The sequence below is a fragment of the Schistosoma mansoni genome, chromosome 3, assembly GCF_000237925.1.
Source record: "Schistosoma mansoni strain Puerto Rico chromosome 3, complete genome".
In the NCBI taxonomy this organism is placed as follows: domain Eukaryota; kingdom Metazoa; phylum Platyhelminthes; class Trematoda; order Strigeidida; family Schistosomatidae; genus Schistosoma; species Schistosoma mansoni.
In genome coordinates this window covers 20,139,315-20,162,006 of record NC_031497.1, presented here as the reverse complement: position 1 = coordinate 20,162,006, position 22,692 = coordinate 20,139,315, and the positions used below count along the sequence as shown (strand labels likewise).

The window sequence follows — 22,692 nt, the reverse complement described above, 5'->3', positions numbered from 1 at the left end:
CTCTGGGACTCAACCCAGTACCTTTCGCTTCAACGTCATCGCATTCCCAGAGTTTCATCAACTCTGAGATGCAGGTACATCCAGCTGACGAGTCTCAAATAGGACGAAACGCGTGTCCTGGACTCCACTGCTAGCCACCATCAATCTTTGCTTATAAATCAAAATATGTTTAGAGATTAGCCAGTTTATCAGGAAAAGAAAAGTATGGGAATACTATCTTTGCGGTCATCATTAAATATAGATGCGAAATGAGAACCTTCTGAGATATAAGGTTAGAATCACATGAATTTCTGATTCACTGCCGGCACGCTTTCAGTTCAAAGTATTTCTTAATCCCAGCTGTTCATCATTTATGAAAATTTACTAACTAGGTAAGAGTAGCTTTTTGTTTGATACCAAAATGTACAATTGTTTTACACAGATTGACTGGACGGTAGCAGCCTATTAGTTCTCATAAATTTATTCAGTACATTAAATGAGAAATGACATAACTATGCAGTACGTCATGATTACACACGGATAAATAAGAAACAGGCACATGAGATCTACTGACTTTGCCTAAAATAAAATAAACAATTGGGTTCTTGTTTTTAAGTATTTGTATTCACCTATTATCGATAGTCAAAGCTAAACTAGATCAGCTTATGATGAGATGTAGGCTCTTCGAGCGTATGTTTTAAATTTGGTTATAGCCGCTAGTTAATTACGATGTAGAATAGTAGCTAATACTGGTGTCTGGAAAGCGAATTTTTTATTATTTCGGACTTGTCTGAAAAATGCACCTGGTTCCTAGTGTTGGTATTTACACTGACACTCAAAAATAGTACCCAATACATTAAAAGCCTAATACATTATCCAATGGCCTTTTCGATAACCACGGTAATATTGTAAATGATTTATATTATTGTTTCGTTAATACTTAAAGGTTTATGGTGTTGTTGAGGGCTGTAATTGATCAGTCCATTTTGAAATATGTTTATCCAGAGCATTCGATTTTGCTCTGTACCTTTTTATTTAGGATTCACATAGATTTTTTAAAGTAATTTTCGCAAAATTTCACTTTTTTGTAAAATATCTTTTTTCAGTATGGGAATTTGTGGAGATTGTAGTATTCTGAATGTTAAATTCACGAGTCGATCTAAGCTAGACCACCATTGAAAACCTGGAAGCACTGGATGGCCATTTCGTTCTAGTATGAAACTACTCAGAAGTGCGCATCCACGATCCCGCACGCTTGAGTCGAACTCAGGACCTTCTGTCTCGCTCATGAACACTTCACCTCTAAACCACTGAGCCTGCGTCCAACAGTGTTAATGTCTAACTTCGATCAATCCATGATCTTTCGCAGATCTTCATCCATTTCTTGAAGCAGATAACTCTCTCATACTCGACGCGGACTGAACTCCAATGGAGTCCCATACTGGAACTAAAAAGTCATCCAATGATTCCAGGTTTTTATTAGTGGTATAGCTTAGCTAGACTTATGAATTCAACTTTGGAAATATCTATTCATCTAAACATAATTGTTTTGCATTGTCCTCATCTTAAACGAAATTATTGTAGACCAATGAAAAAAATCCACGTCTACTTACCTGTTCTGTATCAATTGGTCAGTACAATGCTACAATGACATTAATTCTATTACAAATTAACAATAAAAATTTCTACTCTCCATTGACTTTGTTGAATTGAAACATAAGAAAACAATAACAATATGTTTTCCATCTTGTTTACACCCATAACAACATAATTCTATTCAATAAGCCTTCAGTTAGTGAATAAAATAAAGTTTTTTACTTGAAATGGTGTATTCCATATAAAATAATTTATGAAGCTCCATATATTGTCTCTTTGTTGATTTTCTTTGTTCTTCTTACATTGATTAGCAATGTTTTCAAATGTGATTGTTGCGTTGGTTTTCAATAATAATCGTCATCTAAAAGTGTAATAACTTTCTTAAATGATGTAAATACTTTTAACGTATGAATATGGTATAAGTATAGAATTAAGATCTATACAGATCCTCATAGATGATTACCAAACCCATCTAACTAGAGGTAATAATAGAAAGACCTATCAATGAAAAAACATTCATGTATAACAAATTTTCCTAGAAAGATTAGTGTTAGGAATTTGTTCAGTAATCTTCTATTTTGAAAGATATCTCTAACGTCGAGATACTGCTTGTAAGATGAAATTCACAAGTTTGCAAATTCAGATACACTACAAAATCACTACTGATGAAACTTATAGTAATGCTTTAACGATAATGTTAAATTCGTCAAACCGGAAGATTTTATTGTTAAAAGTGTAGTATCTCATCAAAATATACATACTGGTGTAGTGAATAATCAATAAAATTACTATCAGTTTAGAATTTTCTTCTTGTAGTTAAGAAAGGAGCTTCAGAAAGTTATTTCTAATCCAAAGCTAATTTGTTACTGAATGATCAATAAATTTCCTAAAAGCAATATGTTAATGATAGGATAACAAATATACTGTCTACATCACTGGTTACATACAACGTAATACAATTATGCATCAAAATCGGTGTGATTTTAACGACAGAAGAACAGATAGAATGTGGCTAGCGGTATAATCTAAGTTACGTATTTGTTTTCCTATTTAGAACTCTTTAGATAGATGTGCCTGTATCCAGAAGGTGATGTTCACAAGGGGATTCAAACTCACTACCTTTCAGCTCAAACAACAAAGGATTATCCAGTTGGCTACTTTATCTAGGTGGCTTCCCACATACACAACGAATATGACTTTGAATTTCATTTGTAATGCTCTGAATTATCCCTTGTTGAAATTTTGATCGAAATTTGATCAGTCTTAGTTGATATTATGCGTATCACATGTGAATTGTTTCTACATAATCATTATATTACAAGTTAATGTAGAATATATAAACATACCCAGCTGATGAGTCTGAAGTTGGCTAAAACGCACGTCCTGGATTCCACTTCTGACTTGAAATTCCGTTTAACGCCAGGAAACGGATTCAATTCTTATATTTAACTAAAGAATATAAAGTGTTATTATTACGTAAAAAATCATGCGTTAACGTTACACTTTTATTTCTCTCTTAATAAATATATATTAATGATGAAAATTTACCTTCTAATTGAAAAAATGTTTCATTTTTACAATTTGACTCTAATAAATAATGATCATTTGGTCACTGGTAACCAGAATCAAAATAAACTTCTCATAATTCTAATGGGAAGCAATGATCAATGGGATCAACCAACTTGCAAGCTAAACAGGAGCTTCGTATATAATATGAATGTAGATAAACCTATATCATATCAACAACTAGAGTTAAAAATATGAGCAAATGAAATTTTTGTTCACTCATCTTACATAGTAACATGTTAATTACAAGACTTGAAAGTGATGAGTTGAATCTAATATAAGTGAATTTTTGAAGATATCACAAATATATAGGGCTTGACAACATTATCGTGCAAAAACCTCTTCTTATACAGCTATCCCTAGATGAATCAAACCAAAAGTTAAAAATGAAAAGATGCGAAGATATACATGAATCCATGTCGGTGGATTTAAGTGTGTGCAATCTAGACTGACTAGTTATCATAAGAGATGCTCAGCATTTTGTACCCAAACATGGTTTAATGTAGTTGCTCAACAGAGTCCCTTCAGCTTGGAACAGGTCTAGTAAAACTAATGAGGTCAACATCGATATCGAAGGCTTAAAAATCATTTATTTTTTGGATCTGTTAACCACTAAATGTTCTTGTACATTGGCAGTGGATTCCAAAACTGGATAAGAAAGCTATCTATTCCTTTCTAGTTCATAACAGTTTTAGTTGGAATTATTTCATCGATGATGAGACTGCCTTTAAACCAATTGGCAATCAAAAGAAAATATACTAAACAACAACCATTTCCTTTCGTAATTCAACTTTTTCTAAAATTTCTATAGGATGGTATTCCTGATACACTAGACATGGATGATGATAATGATGGTATACCAGATAGCATGGATTTTGATTCAGATGGTGATGGATCGGATGATCTGTTTCAAGATATTGACAAAGATGGGGTACCGGATAGTGTAGATGATGATATGAATAATGATGGAATACCGGATCATAAACAAGATCATGATTGTGATGGAATCCCAGATATTGTTGACCCCGATGATGATAACGATGGTTATTTTGACACAAAACAGGTAAGTAAAATTACCTTTCTTTAAAAATGGAAATATAATGAATTTTATAAAATTCTATGAGAATTTAAGGAATTACAAACCACAGTATTAATGATAAACTGAATATTGCATGCATATATTTATGTATGAATGAATTTAATGTATTGTTTTTATGCTTTGAAAACACACTACATATAGTCAAGCTTTGTTAACAACCCAATATCGACTTTTGATTCATGATATTGAGTATTGTCAGTAATGCGTACAAGTCAATCACTCATATACAGTGTGGAACCCGGCTTAATTCAATTTGCTACACCATATCAGTACACACAGACAAAATTATCAAATCACCTTCCGCGGTAGTAGAAGTAGCAATAGTGTCAGTAAAAGTAGAAAAGATTGGTATAAATGAATGGTTTTGTGAAATAAGTAATGTAACATGATAACTCAAGATTAAAGTGATGATGGTAATTGGTCTCATCTCTTTCAATGTGACAGGTTCCAAGACATCTTACTACAACATTTCTAACCGTTGGTTACTAGAATCACACCAACCCCAACTACGTAGTCTGTATATATCAATATAACATAGTTTAACAGAAAACAACTTCATAGACTGATATCAAGTTTTGGTCTGTATGATCTTAGCTTCCTTTCAATCCATTCGTCGTAACCTAGAAAACATAGTGCGTTGAGGTAAGCAGTAATCGGGCAAACATATTGTCTATAAAGTAACCATGAATGAAATAAATCTCCAAGTAGATAAACCTAAATGCTTCATAATAATTATTTTCAGGCATATGAAACAACTGAAAAATACTTCATATCGTTTAAATTCTGAATGACGGAACTAATTATCTAAGTATTTTTCAATAGTTCACAATTGTATAATAACATTTCTTTGAATACATCTAAGCCTACGCATATTTGTATTCAGATAAACAGATAGATAAAAACTTTTAAAAAAAGATGTAAGATAGAGAATGAAAAAACTGATTATCAATCCACAAGGGGATAATATAATGTTACATGTATTCTTAGTTACATTTTTCCATGTACTTTTACTTATGTAGAAAAATGTATGCACATGAATGAAATGACTGACGGTGTACATAGAAAAACTTTTCTGACTGTCTTTCACTTGTCCGAAATCACTTTGTTTCGTTATTCCATTCACTGATCTTATGGAATAGTTTAACATTTAGAATAATCATACTGGTGTGATTTTCTTAGTCTAGAATATGGGATACTAATGGAAAAACCATATGGTATTTCTAAAAAAACTGGCTGGCGGTTGTGTATTTTTTGAAATACCAAGATATTATTATAAAACAGAACTTTCTTTTCTTTCTATTTGCTTTAGACTGTACATTTTTTTTTACATCAAAACGGTTTTTGAAAGTACCTCAAAAATATTGGCTAATACAAATCAGACTAGCAAAATATTTTGTATAAAAATATGAACTACTGATAAAGTTATCAACAGTAAAAAAATTACCCAAAAACTGTCCAATGAAGAGGCTGAGTTTAACGACAACATCTACGTTTTCTCAATTAGTTTTAGTTTTTGTATGACACACAAATAACTAGTCTTCAGCATAACAACGAAATCTAGTATATTTTATGGCTGTGGATCACATTCAGACGTAACTCTTCACCGCCTAAAGAATTATTTGAAATCTTAGAGGTAGGAACATCACTGAATTGTTTCTGGGTAAAATGACAAGATCTTATATTCCATTTTATTAGTATTACTTCCAAATTGCTAGTCCACAGTAATGTGGGGAAAATTCTTCTCAACCAGTCAATCAACACACTTGGTCAATTATCTCTCAATGTGTACCAACCCTATTTCGGACCTCTCTGTACATTTGATCAAATGTTTACTGACTGTAGATTCTAGTCTTGTTTGTCCGAACACGGATCACTTTCTGGTCACTCCCTTCAGATTTTAAAATTAGTGCTGTAGTTTTTGGTTTATTCTGTTGATTTAGTCCGTTTGAAATGTAATTTTTTTGTAACATCTCTCATTCCAACTTCTGCTTTCATATCACTGATAACCGCTAGATCGACAATATTCTAGTCATTCGATGATACAAACTTATGTCAAATTGGCTCTTCCTGGAGTCAGATTTTACTGCGAAAAATGTAATCATCAGCTTTTTTCTTACCAAGCCTCGTTTCTAGTGTAGTCACTTAATTAGGTTACAGAATAACTGAGACGTCTAGAACCAAAGTAATCATACGCAATTGGTAGTAATCTGAATATTTGAAAAAGAGTTCGATCATTTTAAATGTAAGTTTCATATAATTGAACTGTACTGGTGGTGGAAACAACTAGACAGTGAATACTGAATCACTTGCTCAAAACAGTTAAAATAATTTAAAATTGTATCTATGGTAAAAGATAATAAATAATTGGATTGATATGTGACAGATATATTGGATGACTGAATAAGATTTTATCAAACTATAATGTCCCAGCAATAGCAACAACAAATGGAAGTCTCTAACTGATGAACAGATATTTGAAGATGCAAGAAGGAGTTACCGAAAAAGTATTTTTGTAAAATAAATAAACAAAAGTATTCCGATATCATATTTAACATTAAAATAAACATGTCTGTAAGTTTATATCAAAGATAATGGAATATCAATAATTGATTGGACCAGTGGTTTAAATAAAGAGTACACAAAACGCGAAACCAAAAGATTCTGGATTTGATCTCCGGTAGGGTCAAGGGTACTTTGACAAAGCAGTGTTCAGCGATCCTTAATTTTTACTGATTGAAGCTAAGTTCAGTTTGTGGTGCAAACAATCTCTGCAAGCCTCCAGTTTTAGTAACAATTAGTTACTGAAGTTCAGCCCTGAATATTAGTTTATTATCTTACTACTACACTATATGATTATTGATAAGGAATTGAGTTATCCTGTCGTTAATATTTTAATCTTTCCCTATTCTCATATGAACATCCTATGAGGATAGCCTTCACACAGTTGTTTCCTCATATGCAGTTTTAGAACAGATGGACTGTATCTAGTAACGAAATTCAGAATTCAAATTTTGCCCGATTCTGAACTTATCATACGGATGTGCCTGAATTCTTGTGATATTGTTCCTAATGGAAATTCAACTCAGTTTCTTTTGGTTCAAGAGATAATCCATCATCTATTAAAATACTGAGTCTAGAAAAGTAGCAACTTGCCCAAAAAGTATGATTTCTGTATAATTTTTAAATAGGATCAATATGAGGATCTGAAGAGATTGTAGTATTTTCAGAGTTGAATTCACAAGTCGATCATGGGGGATTGTGGATTAGCACTTATGAAAAGTCCCATATTAGGACTAAACAGTCGTCCATTGCTTCCAGGTTTTCAACGGTGGTCTAGCTTAGATCGACTCATCAATGCAATTATGAAAATTTTAGTTAGGACTTAAGTAATTCTGTTGTTAATATTCAAAGCTGAATTTAAATTAGTGTTAGTTAGTAATAGCGTAAAACTATTACTTTATGGATGTAGTAAAAAAATAATCTGTATATTTTTCCTAAAAAATTACATTACAGGATAGTGACAACGATGGTTTATTAAATGAATGGGACGATGATGATGATAATGATGGTATTCCAGGTTAGTGACTGTGTTTGATGTATTTTTAGACAAATTAATTCATTGAAACAACCGATAGAATTTTCTCTGTATTGATTAATGTCTTTATTGAATTGTTTTTGGAACTACAATTTTTAAATTTTGAACTAGTTATAAAATCAATTTTAAACAAACTTCTATTTTTGTAAAACCTGAGAATAAAGTTTGGATTAGTTTGATCAAAGATTCTACAAACTTTGAATCAACTTATCTTAGATCCTTATACTACAATACTGTAGAAATGATAAATACTTATACAGTCATTTCTATAGATCATAATTACTTACTTACGCCTGTTACCCCTCGTGGAGGAGCATAGGCCGCATACCAGCATCTTCCATCCAACTCTGTTCTGGGCAATCCTTTCCAGTTCTTTCCCGTTAACATTCATCCCTTTCATATCTGCTTCTATTTCTCGGGGTAATGTGTTCTTTGGCCTTCCTCTTTCCCGATTCCCTTACGGATACCAAGTTAGGGATTGCCTCGTGATGCAGTTCGGTGATTCCCTCAATTTATGTCCTATCCACTTCCAACATCTTTTCCTAATTTCCTCTTCAGCTGGAAGCTGGTTTGTCCTCTCTCATAAAACGCTGTTGCTGATAGTATCCGGCCAGTGACTGTTGAGTATTTTGCGTAAACAACTGTTTATAAATATTTGTACCTTCTTGACGATAGATGTAGTAGTTTTCCATGTTTCATCTCCATACAGTAGGACTGTATAGATCATAATAGTTTGCCAATATTAGATACAACTAAGGGGAACATAATATGTTTTTGGTAAACCAGACAGATTTGTTTGTTATCTTTTTACGTATATTGACTTTTGTAACGCTCAAAACAGTGATCATTTTCCAAATAAGATGAGAATGTTAATCTCATAGTTGAGCAAAATGTCTATTTTAAGTTGAATGTAGATAAAATGCAGAGTCGATACCCAGCCATAGAAATTTTAGTAAACTGTCTTAATATTACTGTAATGATTATCTGTTTTACTATCCGGTTAATTCCTAATAGTATGCAAATGAAATATTGCTGGTTCCAGAAATAAACCTAGCATTTCTCATTGAAGTATAGTTCCCAAAAGAGAGGTTTTCATTAACTAATCCAAATAATGAGATGATAGAATATCAATTGATTAAAATGATAGTACAAGTGCTAGTGAAAGTAAAAATATTTTGTTGATATTATATTTTGTAAGCTGAGAGTCATAACTATGAAGTTTCCTTGTGTGGTTCTGGACAACATCATCAATGTCTTCATGTTTTGTTCATCTGACCTCTGAATTTATGAGAAACTAGGTTGAAATAATAAAAAAATGAGACCGTGAAATGAAAATTACGAAATGGTATAAACGCACTTATAATAAACATCTCTTCAGTGCTTCAAACGGTTATAAAGCAAATTACTTGAGACAGCTAATCACAGATTATCATTGCAGTGGGTTCAGTCTAGTAAACACTAACTTCATGGATCAATCGGATGTCATAATCCGTACATACACTAAATGAATTAGTGAATTATTAATGTTTTACTCTTATTTTAGATCTAGATCCACATTTAAATCAGTCATATAAAAACTTAAAATAAAAAAGTCTCGATCTGTTTTACAATAAGTCATTAGAAATTTGTTATTTACTATGAATGTTAGTAAAATAGATTGAGTGGATATTTGATATGTACGATCATGGGTTTTGTGAATATCACAAGGCGCAATTGAAACAATGGTACAACATTTAGATAAGATATATTGTAAAACAATGATAGAGGATGACCTTGTCAATCTTAATCTTTTTGTTGAACATAATCATGAGCCTTAAATCACAATATATGGAATTGGATAAAAAATTTTTGAAATGAAAAGTCTTTGTTCGATGATCAACACATGAAATCACACCCAAAGTCCGGTGAACAAATGATCAGTGTATTAACGTCAGGTTTGATGTCATTGTAGGGATATTGATACTTTTTACGGTATAATTAATAATGAAATGAGTGATGTATTACTTTTTATTATTAAGTAGTAAAACACAAATAATAAAACAAATGAAGCCGGCGAAGTGCTGACTCTGTAAACTGAAAGTGGTAAAACTGAATGAGAAATCAATAAGCTACACACGTTTTATCATCTTACACTTCCCTTCAACTGATCAATTAATCGATTTTTAACATATCTTATATTTTCTCTTGCAGATGTCGATGATGAAGATTCGAATGGTGATGGGATTATTGATTGTCAACCACATGATAGTGATAATGATGGAATACCTGATCACATCGATGAAGATGATGATAATGATGGTATACCAGATCAACGAGATCCTGATTCAATGTCATTTTTGTTATATAAACATAAGCGTTTTCTTGAAGCTATCCCAGGTATACACAGTATTCACTCATACTTAAATTGATTTGAATTTATCCGTTTCAAAGTAATTTATCAGTCTATATGTTTTTTCAGCAGTCAACTTGTCAAATTTAATCATCTTTTTAAATAGTGACAGTAAGAATCTTTTTCGTGAAACATGTTTACTGATAACTTAGTTGTTTAAAATAATTATGTGAATTCAGAGTTAATAAATGTAGTTAGCTTTCATATTTCACTGATCAAAAGTTTTCCGAAAAACACAACACTGGAGCACATTATTTGTCAGTACAAAAGATTCATTGAATACTCAGGTAGAAAGTATTCTTCCCTGCTCTCCGTTGTTGTTTCTTAAACCACCCAATTCACTTACCTCACATTTCTGACTACTTGACTACATTATGATTAGCAGAAATGGATGGTCGCTAGTAGTGGAATCCAGGACGAACATTTCATTCTATTTGAAACACGTCAACAGGATGAAACGCGTGTCCAAGATTTCACTACTAGCCACTATCCATCTTTGCTTAAAATGTTTGTGACTTAAAGCAAGATTAAGGCAATCCACAAGGGATGCACATATGCCACTAAGACATTGGTCTACTGCAGTCCCAAACGTCAGTGAAAAGATTCAAACAACCAATAAACGATGCATTAAATTACACATCAGTTTATCATTTAATTCATATAATTATCTGTTGAAATAATGATGAAAATGAGAAAATTGGGTAAAGTCTATTATATTCAAGGGGAACGATTTTGAAAATAAATGAGTTGAAATTTGATTATTGAATATTATTGGTAGTGCATAGTTTAAAAACAATTAAAATGAAAGAAATAATCCAGTTAATTGTAAACGATATGTATCTATTTGTTGTAACATGCTTGAACTATGAAGATTTGTGGCATTTATATATTATAACTATTGCAGATTAAGATAACTGACACTTCTGAGTCCTCAGAGCTCACTACTTTGATTGACTTATTTGATGATAAACAATGTAATATATATATTTACTAGCATCTTATATTTTCTTATAGCGTCATTATTACTGTAGAAATAAAAAGCCAAATGCAATTTATCATTCAAATGATGAACCGATCGAAGTAAGACAACTGTTGAAAATCTGAAACACCAGAAAGTCATTTTGTCCAAGTATGGTACTCTTCAGCAGTTTTCATCCACAACACCTCAAGAATAAATAAATAAACATTGTGTTACATTCGACAAATATAAGTTGGAAGACGCTTAGTTTGAATCAGTTTATGTATGAAAATAGACAAATAGGCAAATAGAGATAGATAAGTGTGCATACATAAAAATACACTTAGGGGAAAGGTCAGGATTAATTATATATGAATACATAAAGTATGACAGATCAGATTACGATCTCACATGTTTGGGAAATATAAGTTCACATAACAGCTTGTATCAGTCTGCCATACAAGTTCACGAAACGATTGTTAATTCTATCATATATGTAGCATACCTCAAGTGTATAAGAGCACGCTACAATACAGAAAAACCCTACAACTTCATGCATAACTGTACACTTGAAAGTGTTATTTAAAAGAACCTAAGCATAATACAATGAGAAAATATTTTATATAGTTGAGATAGTGAGTCATTTGGAGCTAGACCACCATGGAAAACCTGGAAGCACTGGACGGCCGTTTCGTCCTATTGTGGGACTCCTCAGCAGTGCGTACAAACGATCTCGTCTCGCGAGATCAGTCTCGCGCGAGAGCACTTAACCACAAGACCATTGAGCCGGCATCAAACGGTGTTAATGTCTAACTTCAACTAATCCACGAAAATATTTGTTTACCTTTTAAATTTATTTATTCAAATCAGCTTTGATCCATTTTTTACTTTCCTTATTTTTTTCTTGAATCTTCATCAACTGAATTACGTTCATCAAAAAATATTATTTCAGATAATCGTTTGAAAAAAATTCGAGTTTATATGCCAATTTTTGTGAAAAAATATCCACATGGAATGTCCGATTGTGAAATATCTAACGATATACAATATACCCATGGTGAACTATGATAAACGTCATTTTAGTATTAAGACAATAATTTAAATTTATTCTTACTTCAAAAGTGTTATGTTTGTCTAGAGTTTCAAAATGCATGAACAAAATTAAAGATTTATGAATAGTACAAATGTATTTTAGAGTTTATTGTTGCGTTCTTTTTTTACAAAGATACATGATTTCCCACTTATACAGAATTATATATTTGTTGTCAGAATATGCTTGTAAAATCTCAACGAATGGATTTGAAGTCAATCCAACGTTTCACCTGGCAATCTGGTTCAAGCTTCTTCAAGGAATTATAATCAAACATTAAAATTATCGAATATAAATAGGTACATAGTTCTTCGGTTCATTGTATACTGAATAGGTCACCCAATCAGCGTTAAAAATGTCTAAACTAGGTATATGTATTAGTGTGTAAGAGACTTGTGATGTGAAATGAAATGTGTTTGATTATATTTCCTTGAGAAAGCCAGGACCAGATTGCCAGGCGAAACGTTGGATTGACTTCAAATTCGTTCGCTGAGATTTTACAAATATATTCTTATTTAATGTCTTACATCAACTCGGCGCCCAAATACTGTGAAACTATTCGCTCTAATTTAGATGAAAGTTCTTTTATAGGTGTCTTTTATTATGTACCCTAAAGTATGAATGGTGAATTTTTCTTCAAAAATGTTTGACCTAATCTCAGCAGTTTTAATTAAGGAGTAATTATTATTTTACAAGAACTATCGAGTTGTACATTACCATGGTCTTCAGTATTGTGTATTATTTATGGTGTATTTTTTTTAGATGTTATCATGGAACGTGAGTTAACTTTCTTCGTATACAAAAAAAGGGGTACAAAAGAAGATCTAACAAATTTAAGAACTAATCGACTTATGTTTCGAATAACTACTGTTGTATTAGTTTAATTCTTTTTCACGATAATAGTTGACTGATAATAACTAGAAGTATTCATTCCCTAAACCCTATAATAATTGCATTGAAATCATTAGGTGATTTAAGTTAAAACACCATTGAGAAATTCGAAGCATTAAACGAACGTTTTGTCCTAATATACAACTCTACACTAGTCAGCATTCACGTACACTCACATCGGAATCCAACAAATGACCCTTAGTCTCATACTAGAACGCTTAATATCCAAACCAATGAATCCAAATCCAACGATATCAATTTCTAACATCAGTCAATCCGCAATATTACACGACTAACTCCCATTGTCTTTAGTAGGTAATTGCATCTCAATCGACACGGCTTAGTTTCACTGGTCACGGTTTCTCAGTAGGAATATGGAAATCTCCTTTAGAAACTAATTATTAGTGACCACATGATAATTATATGTGTTTGTGTAGATTTTTGAGTTTCATTGAAATCATTAAGCAATTTAAGTTGAACCACTAGATCTTCATTGGTGGTTGTTTCAGGATTTCAATGAGCTTCAAAGACCTCCACAACACTACAACTTACGACTGTTAACCCCTAGCCGAGGGGCATAGACTGCTCGCCAGCATTCTCTATCCAATTCTGTCTTGAGAGATCCTTTCTAGTTCTTTCCAGTTGCTATTCATCCTTTTCATTTCTGCTTTCAGTTCTCGACGTAGTGTGTTCTTTGGTATCGTTCTTTTTTCTTTCTCTTCATGATTCCAAGTTAACCCTTGCCCCGTGATGCAGTTTGATGATTTCCACAGTCTATATCCTATCCACTTCCAATGTCTCTTCCTAATTTCTTCTTCAGATGGAAGCTGGTTTGTTCTCCCCCACAATAGGCTGTTGCTGATTGTATCCGGCCAACGGACATTCAGTATCTTTCATAGACAATTGTTTAGAAATACCTGTAACCTTTCGATGATGGTCGTAGTAGTTCTCCAAGTTTCAGCACCGTATAGTAGGACTGTCTTGACGTTCGCACTGAATAGTTCTCACTTTGATGCTGGTTGACAGTTGCTTCGAGTTCTATATGTTCCTCAACTGTAGGAATGCTGTGCTTGTTTTGCTAATCCACGCCTTTACGTCTGCATCGAATCCTCCACGTTGCTGTTGTCCATGTACGTGAAAGTTTCCACATCTTCCAGAGTTTATCCATCAAATGTGATTGGGTTGTATTTGAAGACCTTGCTTTTTTCCTTTATGTATGTTGAGGTCTACTAATTCAGAAGTTGCTCCTACACTAGTTGTATTCGTCTCCATTTGTTGCTGTGTATGGGATAGAAAGGCTAGGCCATCTGCGAAGTTCATATCTTCTATTTTCACCCAACCTCTCCATTATATTTCGTGCTCTCCCTCAGATGTTGAGGTCTTCATAATCCAGTCAACCACCAGAAGAAAGAGAAAGGGGGAGCATAAGCAGTATTGTCTGCCTTCGGTTCTCACTTGGAATAAATCTGTCAGCTGTCCTTCATTCACCACTTTGCAGTTCAGTCCGTCGTTTGTATTCAGGATGATGTTGACGATTTTCTCATTTACTAACATCATAGTGTCGAAGAAGTTTTTATAATGTTCTCCTATCCTTACTGTCAAATGCCTTCTCATAGTCAATGAAGTTGATGTATAGTGACGAGTTCCATTCAAATGATTGTTCAACGATTATCCATAGTGTCTTGACTTGGTCTGTGCACAACCGATCTTTACGGAATCTGTCCTGTTTCTTAACAAAATTTTGTACTGTTATTTCCGGTTTACAATAACACAGTTAATATAAGTAAGTATAGTGTTGTTTAATTTGTTTATTCTGGATAGCGTTTAAACAAATTAAATAACACTATACTTACTTATATTAACTATGTTATTGTAAACCAGAAATATCAGTACAACAGCTTGTTAAAAAGCATTTCTAGAATTCCAAAGTTCGGGATATGAATAATGACATGGGTTGGTGTATTTACAAATGTGGTGTGTTTATAACTGCCAATAACCACGAAAGTTGACTACATGGTTCTGTATAATTATGCTTGGATAATGATCATCCTCTGTTTCACAACAATGTAATTATATTTTTAAGTTCAAATTATAGATTTTATTAATTTAACGTCAATGGGTTTAACAACAACCACTATTAACACAATTTGAAATTGGACCTAAAACTTTTAAAATATAGGCTAAAATGAAATTTATTAAGTCTCTGTAATGAACCTTACACTTACATGTATTTACCCTCCCTCCTCCTTCTTGTATATTATGCTGTAATACAGAGAAATTAGTTTCCAAAACAAATACTCTTCAATAAGACATGAAATGATAAATAAGATTTTTCAATGTCAAATTACTACAACCATTACTATTTCTAGTTTCTATCGTTTGAAAGCATGCTTTAATGTTTAGCATGAGTATTATTAGATTTCTACATAGAATTATGACTGTTCAAGTAGTTTTCTTCAAGTTTTTTTTAATCTATTCTCTCTTTCTGTTTGTGTGTGTATATATATATGTGACCTATTTCCCTGTTTTCTATTACCAGTAACTATTCATGCCTAGATTATAGATATTATGAATGTTCAATGTTATATGTGTAAAGAATGGATACATTTATTCATGTATTTACTGATCAGATTGACGACATTATATATATTGAGGAAAAATGAGCTTTCTTCAAACTAAAAATCAAACTTTTCATTACTTATCATTTGTAAACTACGACATACATAATGACAGTTAACAGATAACTTTGGAAATGGTTAAAGTAACATTGATCGAAGTCACAATTGATAGAAGGACCGTTATACATAATACGAAGTACATAATAAGTTCTACTTTCATGTCTCACATTACTAGTACATAAATGGATGTTTACTCACCATGGACATAATCAATCTTTGAAATAATGACATTTTTAATGTTTAAGGGATTAACAACCGGTCAACATAGGTAGCTTTAACTCTACTTTTACAGTATAAAACAAACTCAAAGAAATTGAAAAGCAATTTATTACGTAATGAATTCAAAAATACTAGGCTTGTTAACAATTTACTTAGTAAATAAATGTAAGATGATCCAACGCTAATCTACTTGATTAACTCAATATTTTCAGTCTCCCATCTTCGTAAATGTTTAAATCTTTACATTTTCACCTGTGGGAGCTACGGATTTTGAGTGGATTTATGTTGAAATTGCTATATACGTTGTTCGTACATTACTACTGAGTACTTGTATATACTTAAATTTCCCAATTTTATTACTAACCATCTCTAAGGACATCATTTAGTTGTTTTGAAATACTTTTATTGAATTCAATAGTGTAATGAATTTGTTGAGTATCTGTCAACTTAAAATACCATCATTATTACACAATCTTTATTGCGGATTTGTGACTTTCTCAGTACTCGCTGCCTCTTATACAAATAATTCAATAACTCCAGGTTTGTATGTAGTTTTCTTCATTAAGTACATTTGTGTTTGTACAAATTGGGCTTAAATGTGCACTGGGGTATCATACATAGTATTTGGCTTGAGTGTGATTCTATGTATATTGTTTTTCCTAAAAAAAAGTCATAATTCACGAATAAGTTTGCTATTTTTTTATTTACAGCTCATATTGCACGACAAGAAGCCAACTTGTTAAACGTCGATTTAGGCGATCCAAATGATAAAGATTGTGATGGAATTCCAGATCATATTGATAATGATTTGGATAATGATGGAAAAATCGACAGAACACAAGATTCAGATATGGATGGATTATTAAATCACGTAGATGAAGATGATGATAATGATGGTAGGAATTATTAGGGCTTTTTTTAAGAAATGGGTAGTTTAAATGCATTTGATTAATTCCAGATATTTTGATTATGAATCTAAGTTTACTGTGTTCAGAATCGAAGCCATGAAAAGACACTACCGTTGGAAATATTAGGGATTTATGACGAAGCACCGTTGTAGTTAGAGTATGTATCGTTGGTTTTATATTAGTGTTTGACTTATTAGCTAATAACCTTTTATCAATTTCCTCATCTGTATACCTATATAATATCCTGGTAGTAACATATCTCAATGAATCACTCTATAATGATGAGAAATTCAAGAATCACAAAAAATAATATACTGTTAGACCAACTCAATTATATATGGACAACGAAATGTCTTTTTATTATATCATTACATTCATCATCCTACTGATCTTTGATCTTATTATCGTCCAGATATGCATGTACTGATGAATTGTATAAAACGTATAATTGTATAGTTTCTTCAACCTTCTACCTGTTTTACCTGTATGGAATTAATTTAGTACACTCTTAGTTATGAATATGATGTATTCAAGTTTCAATCAATGTTATGAATTTTTCACACTATACTCTATAAGCGAAAGATTACTTATCTTCAAGTGGATTAGATTGTTTCGGTATATATCAAGAGACTTATCCAATCAACTGCTTATAACTCTTGGTTCGATTGACAGAACTTACTACTACTAGTTATTACCTGAATATAATATGAAAGGAGTAATTAGATAGTTAGGATATTTTTGTAACAATAATTGAGGATGATGAAGGAATCATATGAAATGAATCATAGGGATATGAAAAGTAATAAGAGATAGGAATGTTTTCAAAAAAGAAATTCATGAAAGAAAAATCATCTAAGGTCACTGTGAAAACAACGATATAAGATATACTTCTTTTGCATAAACGGATCAAACTTCGTTTAATGAATGGTAGGAGCTTCTGTTACATATCATGATCCACTGTAACTTATTAATTTTATACACCTTTTTATTTACATAAACAATAATTTGTTGTTATTTTTTACACATAATTGTACATACATAATTGTACAACTTGACAAAAAATCTTTGAAAAGAGATCTGTTCCCTGAACTTTATGTCGTATAATCTAAAAATAACACTCATGAATACTTGAATCAAAATAGGGTCATAAGTCAGGTTGTCTGATATCTATCAAACTAATAGAAAAAGTAAGTGGAAAGTAAGATAGGAATGATAAAGGACTGGAATTTTGAATAAGATGTGTCACTTCATCATTTACTTCTTAACCGTAGTGATTAAAAAACTCAAGCTAATGCCAGTTACTTAAACCAGCAACTTACAGCTTTGGAAACAATGACCATCGCTTATCACATAAATACACCATAGAACCAAATAAGACTCCATTATAACTGAAACAAATAAAACAAGAACATAAGAAATAATAATCTTATTGAATAAGGACAAAGTAGAATGAAAATACCAATAAATCTCCGAATTCTTTTGTGAATGAGATTAAGCATGACATATATCGGAAAGCTTTCGTTAGTTCTCCCTAAATACTTATTATTTTAAATCATAGTATACTAACGTTTGAATGAGGTAGACTACTAAAATTAGTAGCAATCTATAGCTCATATTGACGAAGAACTAGGAAACCATGAAAGAAATGAGTAGATTACAATTTGAACAATCGATATAAATGAGCAGTATTATTTACTCGTGGATCTTCATCAGGTTTTACTCTAATACTTGGTAGTATTTATATACATCTATGCAAAGATATTTACTTATGTAATCTACTTAGTTGTTATTATTGACTCATAAACTGCCTTGATCGGTCTAGTTTTTTCATAAACATGTATGAATATTACAAAGTTCGATGAAGATCTGACTGGAAACAGTGTTGTTTTAATTTACAGTATGGAGATTTTTAATAGTTTATAATTTACACTTTTTATTGAAATCTTTCGTAATAACTGAAATTACTGATAGTTGTATCTTATAGTTTACGTCATAGATTGACATAGTTAGATAAGGATTGAAAATCAGGAAGTACTGGACAACTGTTTTGTCATAGCATGCAACTCTTTGGTAGTGTTCATTAATGACGCGTTCAATCCTCAGTGGGATCGTCTATGGAGACTGTTAATAAGTTACGCTATACTAGGATAAAACAGCTGTTCAGTAATTCTTAGTATTCAATGGTTGTCTAATTATGATCGGTCCATAATGTAAAGGATAAAATTCAACAGTTTTCAAAAGCCTTCTATATCAATAGCTGTGTTTATAGTTTTCATGCTTTTCTTATCTACCCTTTTTTACTTTTGATTTTAAGGTATTCCTGATGTGTTAGATCCTGATGCAAATGGTGACGGTATTCCAGATTGTCGACGTGATGGTGGATTACATTATAAACTAGTTAAATCACCTTCTGGTTTAATTAAAAAAGTATTAAGAATACGTGAACCAACACAAGAAGAACAACATCAAGCTTATATAGTTAATGAAGCTAAACGTAAATTAATACGTATTCGTGCTAAATTACGTGAACCTTTACCAAAGAACACAATACAAGCAATTCCATCATTTGATTTCAATGATAATATGAATGATAATCCAGATCATCATAACAATCAACATCAGAATGCTAATGAATTAAAATCGAAAACAAAATCAGTCAATTCAAAATCTGTTCAATCTAATATTAATTCAAAAAATCAAAATAACATTAAACATAATTCAAATAATAAACAAGAAAATGGCGGTAATCAAAATTCAAAGAAAACATCAAAAGAAGGAATTAAATCTACTGGTTCACCTTCTTTAAAACAATCCAATCAACAACAATTACCAATAAAACATGTTAAAGAACAAAATACTGTTAAATTAAATAATAAACAACAAAATCGTAAATTAGCTGAAAGTTTTACACCAAATGAAAATACTGATTCATTTTATTCTTTAAATGAAGATATTTTATTGAATATTCATGATATGAATCATGATGATGATCATGTTACTACTCCCCTTGATAACGTTAACGATGATGACGACGACGATGGAATAGAGAATGATCAAGAAGTTAATTTAGCTGATACAAATTTAAAAACATCAATATTTGGCAGTTTTTTATTGCCTGGAGCAGAAGCAAGCACAACTGATGAAGTAACTGGATTACATAAGAAAAATATCAAGAAAATGAAACAAAATGAAGCCATAAAAATGAAACCAACTGATAAATTAAAATCAAAAGAAAAACAGAAGGTTAGAAGAATTACACAATTAAACTATTCATCAATTCAATTTCTTATTTAGAGAAAAAAAATTTAAATAAATATAGAGTTAATAAATTCTTGTGTGTGACTGCAGTTCATGGACGAACCAATCAGATCTAAGATAATAGGTCTTGGATTTTTGGCGCAAACTTCATTCATCCATTTAGCTAAATAGCATCTTGGTATTTTAGCTGATGTTAGTTTGCGATGTAAACCCTAACCCTAACCATCAACTGTAAATCACAATCCTAATTCCTCACATTACTTTATAACCCCCATTTAGTCCTAGTTATTAGATGGACATTGTCAAGGTCACTCTAGTGTTGCTCAATGGTCGTCCACAAGTTATAGTCTCACCAATTCTGTTTTGCTTGTTTTATTATTGAAACTTGAAACAATTATTGCCTTGAAACTTATCATCTTACATAGTTTATATACTTCTGAATAGATTCAAACAAATAAAGAATGAAACAGTTGTTCAATTGTGTAAATTAGTTTCTAGCAGTTATATTCTGCTATAATTCATTTATCAATTCCTTTTATAGAGCAAATGTTTCTTAATTTAGTCTTATCTGATTCTTGTATGCTGATGATAATGTTGACTGATTTCAAAAACATACACACAAACTATTATGTGTCAAATCTAAACATTTCAATAATACAATAAATATTTATTAGTAACCTGACTTATTGAATATTTTTATAGTAGTATATCATCATTATCATTAACAAACGAAATCTGTTCTAATGATCATGAATAAATTTGATAACAAACTAGGACAATAAAATCCTTTCTTAGTATAAGGTTATGAGATTGTTCAGTTTTACTGAAATCCTGAACCGATATAAGTTAAAACATCATTGAAACTTTGTCCTAGCATACAACTCTTCAGTAGTGAGCACCCATGATCCCTTACGTTGGAATCGAATCAAAGACACTCCGTCCCACGCCGGAACACTTAGACTCAAAATCACCGAATTGGCATCCAATGGTATTCATTTCTGACTTCAATCAATCCGCAACATTACTCGATGATCTTTAAATTTATATCACTTCGGGATTTCAGTGAATTTCAAAAACATCCACAAACATATATAATTATCATGTGGTCACTAGTAACTAGTTTCTAAGGGAGATTTCTACACTTCTACTGAGAAGACGTGACCAGTGAAACTAAGTCGTGTCGATTGAGATGCAATTACCTACTGAAGACAATGGAAGTTGGTCGTGCAATATTGCGGATTGACTGATGTTAGAAATTGATACCGTTGGATTTTGATTCAGGGGTTTGGATATTAAGTGTTGGAGTGTGATATTGAGGGTTCTTTGTTGGATTCCGGTGTGAGGGTATGTGGATGCTGACTAGTGTGATTTTGTATACTAGGACGAAACGGCCGTCAATTGCTTACAGCTTTTCGGTTATGCCTTAATGCAGATCAGCTCATAATTTCAAGGGAAATCCTTTTTGCCAGTCGGGAAACACAGCGCGACCAGAATCACTTTTTCATACAGCTTTTAGTAAACAGAAAATGAAAAGTAGTTACGATGATTAAGAAATTTTTACTTAAGTTTGATATTAGCGGGCATCAGAGCCCAGGATACGAGTTTTGTCTTATTTGGAACTTTCAAGATGGATACCACTATTAGTCACTACCCAATATGAATAAAAACGTCTGCTTAAATGGCAATATCAAGGCAATCAAATCAAAACTTAAGTATGTCGCAAATGAGACTGATCCATTGTAATTCCTTACATTGACAATATAAACTTTTACAACTCACAGTTAAACAGACTTAAAACAACAGAGGTAATCTTATTTCCCAATACCGAAATTAATCTTCCATAATAATGTCATGTATACTTAACAATTGTTTTAGGATACTCTTCATATTATATTTCAATTAAAGCAATTTAGAACATCCTTCAAGTTACTTTCAAAATTACTCCTAATGATTTAATGAATGGAAAATAGTGCATCATAGACATGCAAATTTTAAATAACCCTATGATAAGTTCATTATATAATTCGTCTTATTACTTATTGCAATAATGATAATGTCATCTATGCACATGATTGATAGATTATTTTAAAATAGTAACACTGAACAAAAGTAATGAATCAGTTGAGGTTATACATTAACACCGTTGGATGCCGGCTCAGTGGTCTATTGGTTAAATGCTCTGGCGCCAGACTGGTAGGTCCTGGGTTGGAATCTCGCGAGGCAGGATCGTGGATGCGCACTGCTGGAGAGTCCCACGATAGGACGAAACGGCCGTCCAGTGCTTCCAGGTTTTCCATGGTGTTCTAGCTTCAATCGGCTCATGGTCTCAAAAAAAAGTGGAAAGTTTCTGTAAAAAATTCTTTTTCCCATGATTAAGTTATTTACAGTGTTCTTATTAATATTACCGGTAAACTAAGCCCGGAAACTAGTTTGTTGAATTTACAGTGTATTATTTCTCTAAATAAG

The 22,692-nt window shown here is 31.9% G+C and overlaps 1 protein-coding gene across 4 annotated transcripts in view; it reads left to right on the top strand.

The window, feature by feature from the left end:
• Smp_030300.1 overlaps positions 1–22,692 on the top strand; it is a gene marked incomplete at both ends in the record, with an annotated part of 79,249 nt that overhangs the window by 36,289 nt on the left and 20,268 nt on the right. For 2 of the 4 annotated variants that reach the window (XM_018799579.1, XM_018799578.1), the window contains 5 exons: positions 3,953–4,204; positions 7,558–7,622; positions 10,027–10,211; positions 16,771–16,956; positions 19,283–20,211. In XM_018799579.1, the coding sequence (XP_018651353.1) occupies positions 3,953–4,204; positions 7,558–7,622; positions 10,027–10,211; positions 16,771–16,956; positions 19,283–20,211 (1,617 nt within the window). Of the gene's footprint in view, positions 1–3,952; positions 4,209–7,557; positions 7,623–10,025; positions 10,212–16,770; positions 16,957–19,282; positions 20,902–22,692 lie in introns of those variants that run through there. The other 2 variants (XM_018799581.1, XM_018799580.1) reach the window with 2 other exon arrangements.